This window comes from Arachis ipaensis, chromosome B03, assembly GCF_000816755.2.
Source record: "Arachis ipaensis cultivar K30076 chromosome B03, Araip1.1, whole genome shotgun sequence".
In the NCBI taxonomy this organism is placed as follows: domain Eukaryota; kingdom Viridiplantae; phylum Streptophyta; class Magnoliopsida; order Fabales; family Fabaceae; genus Arachis; species Arachis ipaensis.
The window spans coordinates 5,233,015-5,236,787 of NC_029787.2; the positions used below are offsets into that span (position 1 = coordinate 5,233,015).

Below are 3,773 nucleotides of genomic sequence, written 5' to 3' on the forward strand. Positions count from 1 at the left end.
GGTATTTTTTTTTTTTTTCAGATCTGATTTTTTCTTCAAAACCCTAATTCTGCCAAATTGAGTTTCAGCCTCGAAAAACCTATCTTTCTCTCTCTTCCATTTCTCTCTCTAAACGATTTTGCAATTCAATAGCAATCTCTCCATCGTCATCGTCGTCATCATCATCATCTTCATCTTCTTCTTCTTCTTTAACGTTTCCTTCTCTGAAACACCCAGGTGCCTACCTAATCCTTCTTCTTCATCCACCTCCCTCTCTCTATCTCTCTCATGTTTTCATTTCCCCTCTTTTAATTTTCTATGATCTTACTTTGCCACGTTGATTGGATTGGAGAGTGAGGATTAGGAATCTCGTGTTTTAGATTTAGGGTTTCGTGGAATAATTGAATTATGTTATTAGAATTCCGCATTTGCCTTTTTTGAATTTTGGTTTGGATTGAATTGGTTCAATATCGGGTCTCCGTTTCGATCCTTGATTGCGTGAATTGTGTGAGGCTCGTTGTTTTTTTTTTGGTCATGACTCGTTGGTTATTGTTGTTCAATATCAATGCTTTTGAATACTGAATTTGATGTATGCATGTATGTATTGGGTTCCTCATTGGCAATATGTTTGATTCTGCCAGAAAGTGTGAATCTTTTCGTAGTTTTCGTATTTACATATCGAAAGTTTTGGAGAATCTCGGTATTATACGATGTAGCTTAGCAAATTTTGAATTTTGATTAGGGAGGATTGATACGTCAGAGAATTTTAGGGACAAGGTTCATTGGAGCCGTTAGCAGAAGATCATCATCATCTTTTTTGTTGTTTGCTATGTTTTGGATCTGAAAATGATTGTAATTAGTCTAATCTCTTACTTGCATTAGATTTATCAGTCAATATGACTCGAATGAAGAGGATGTAATATGTTTTTTTTTTAGGATACAGGAAGAATAAACACTGAATAAGAAAAAAAAAACTGGTTTTCTCCCTCATTTCTATTGTCTTATGTCATATTCTTTTGATCCGTAAAGTGATGTATGCTTTAGTAAAGCTTAATACTTGTGAAAAGTTATTGGCCTGTGTTGTAAATAAAGAATTATAATTAAGTCCATCCTTCTGAATTTCAGTTGCTCTTTTTTTTTCCCCTGATATTTTTTTCTCCCCCATAATTTGATATACTAAATTGAAGTTTTAAAACAAGTTTTTCATTCTCATTAGTTTTATCAATAATCTGTTGATTTCATTTTACTAGTGCTTAGTCATTTGCCAACAGGTGTGGTGTTGATGTAATTGTTGCTTTCTTTTTCTCTCCTTTGTGAATAGAATATTATTTGGTAAATATATAGTACTCTACCCATTTAGCATCCGATTAAAAAGAACAATGTGGTTTCATTAAATATTGTAGGCCAGTTGCTTTTCTAAGGAAATGTCTCCTTCATCCCGATCCAAGTCTAAAGACAAAAAGCCAACCAAGGAAGCTCAGAAGGCTTCTGCAAAGCCATCAGGGTCTGGTAATGGAGTAGCTGGCATTCCAGCAAGTGCATACAACCCATTACTAGGAACGTTTCATACTCTTGAAACCTCAGCAGCATCTACCTCCCCAATACATTCAAATGGTCGATTCCGGAACATAGATGAGACAGAGGGACATCCCATTGGGTCTGTTGTTTCGGGTGTTGAGTATGATTCTGTTTCCAACAATGGTAGTTGGTCCGGTGAGTCTGAAGACCATAAAGAAAAAGGTTCTAATCCCCCTGTTAGACCAGAAACGGTACCGGGAGCTGATAATGATAAGCGAGAGAAAATCCGCCAGAAGAATGAGAGGAAACATCAGCGCCAGAAGGAAAGGCGAGCGCAAGAGTTGCACGAGCGATGTAGTGGTTATCTTATGTCCAGGAAGCTAGAGTCTCTTGCTCAACAGCTTGTGGCAATGGGATTTTCTCATGAACGGGCAACAATGGCATTGATACTGAATGAGGGAAGGGTGGAGGAATCAGTAGCATGGCTGTTTGAAGGTGGTGAAGAAACAGAAAGTCAGAAGGATAAAAATGTAGGTACGGGCAATTTGAAAATTGACATCTCAGAAGAGCTTGCCCGGCTTGCAGACCTGGAAACAAGATATGATTGTTCAAAACAGGAGGTTGAAAGAGTGGTTGTTAACTGTGAGGGTGATCTTGATAAGGCTGCAGAGTCCTTAAGAGAGATGAAGCAAAATCATCCATCTGCTCCACCAAAGTTAGAAGAACCTGGTGATCCCCTTATTACTAGCAATGGTAAGCAGTCAGGAGTTGTGAGTCCAAGGCTACAAACGAAACCTGTTCCCCCGCTGAATCAACCTAAAAAAGATGAAAAGGATTTTAACTATACAAAGGGAGCAGCTACATTAGGAGTACCGTCAGAATCCAATAACAGAAATATACAGCCTCTTAAGAGAATACAACCCAAGTCTGAATGGGCAAAGCCCCAACAAGCTACCACACCAGCTGCTGATAAAAGGTGGCCAGGTGCAGGATCTAATCCATCTGTTTCTTATTCATCGGAACCGCCTTTGCAAACTTCTCCCCCACTTTCCAAGACTGAAGCTCGTTATATGGCTGTTGGAGGTGATTTTAAGAACCTTCAGTCCAGTGCAGCTAGGGAACCAGTAATTGTGATGCAGCGGTCCCAAACTGTAAATGGAAAGCAGGTTCCAGCCACAAGCATGAGTTCCTCTCCCCCTGTGTCTGCTAGTTGGTATCCAAGCAATGGTGTAGAAGCTATGAGGTCTAATGGCTTTATATCTCACCCTCCAACCAGTAGAAGCCTTAGTCCAAACTTCCTCAATTCTAATCAAATGTATCACCAACTTCAGTATCATCCTCCACAACAGTTTGTTGCAGCCAGCAGTAATTCAGTAGATCCCCAGGCAACCAATCGAGGGAATAACATGTGGAATAGAGGAGGTCCATCATCATCGCTAGCTGTTGCTTCTTCGCTAGGCCTCTTTTCCGGACTAGGATCAGCAGCCACATCAGGGGCGTCTTCACCGGTAGACTGGAGCACTGGCGGGTCAATGCAGTTTGATTATACGTGCATAGACTGGTCGTTGGATAGAAATTTGACTTCACCAAGGTCGCATTCTTTGTGGCTAGGGCTCTCACCTTTTTCAAAGAGTAGTGCTAGTCATAGGTACGACTCTAATGCTTCTGGAGTGGTTGCTCAACAGGCAATGAGATCGGTACAATCAAAAGGAAGCATTGTTCCTATGCCGGGTTTTCATGAAGGCGGAGTAGCTTCTGGTGAATCATCGTCTGCTGGCCGAGAATGGAGTTCTCCTTTTGAAGGGAAAGATCTTTTTAGTTTACCCAGACAGTTTGTTTCTTCCCCTTCTCTGTAGTGTTAGGAGAGAAAAATCAAATGAGAATAATAATGAAAGAAAGACTGAAAATGTGCATGGATTTGATGTTGGTTCTTAATGATCATACAGTTGATGATTGTTGGTGGTAAACTTTCTGTTGCAGAGTACTTACTTTAGCACACACATGCACTTTCATTGCGTTCACACTTCTCACTCATTTTAATATTGCTGTCTACTGTTGCAGCCACAAAACTAATGAGACAAATTAAACTGTGCAGGGAAAAATGGATAACTGATATGTTGCAAAATCTGTTGGCTCTGAACTGTTTATATGGTATTTTTTGTGCCTAGTTTTGTGGTTCCAGCAGTATTCCAGTTTTTTCATTAATTTTAGAATATATGTCTAATAGCATTATTGAACCACTCTTGGATTAACCTAATATAATATAATAAAGGAGG

The 3,773-nt window shown here is 39.7% G+C and overlaps 1 protein-coding gene across 1 annotated transcript; it reads left to right on the forward strand.

Moving 5' to 3' along the window:
• LOC107629053 lies at window positions 37-3,465 on the forward strand. Its single transcript, XM_016331736.2, has 2 exons — window positions 37-216; window positions 1,383-3,465. Exon 2 carries the CDS (start codon window positions 1,404-1,406, stop codon window positions 3,351-3,353), a length of 1,950 nt encoding a protein of 649 aa, XP_016187222.1. The 5' UTR covers window positions 37-216; window positions 1,383-1,403; the 3' UTR covers window positions 3,354-3,465.

Bases quoted from the DNA above. Each gene is read 5' to 3' on its own strand.
- LOC107629053 (XM_016331736.2), top strand. From the start codon at position 1,404: ATGTCTCCTTCATCCCGATCCAAGTCTAAAGACAAAAAGCCAACCAAG.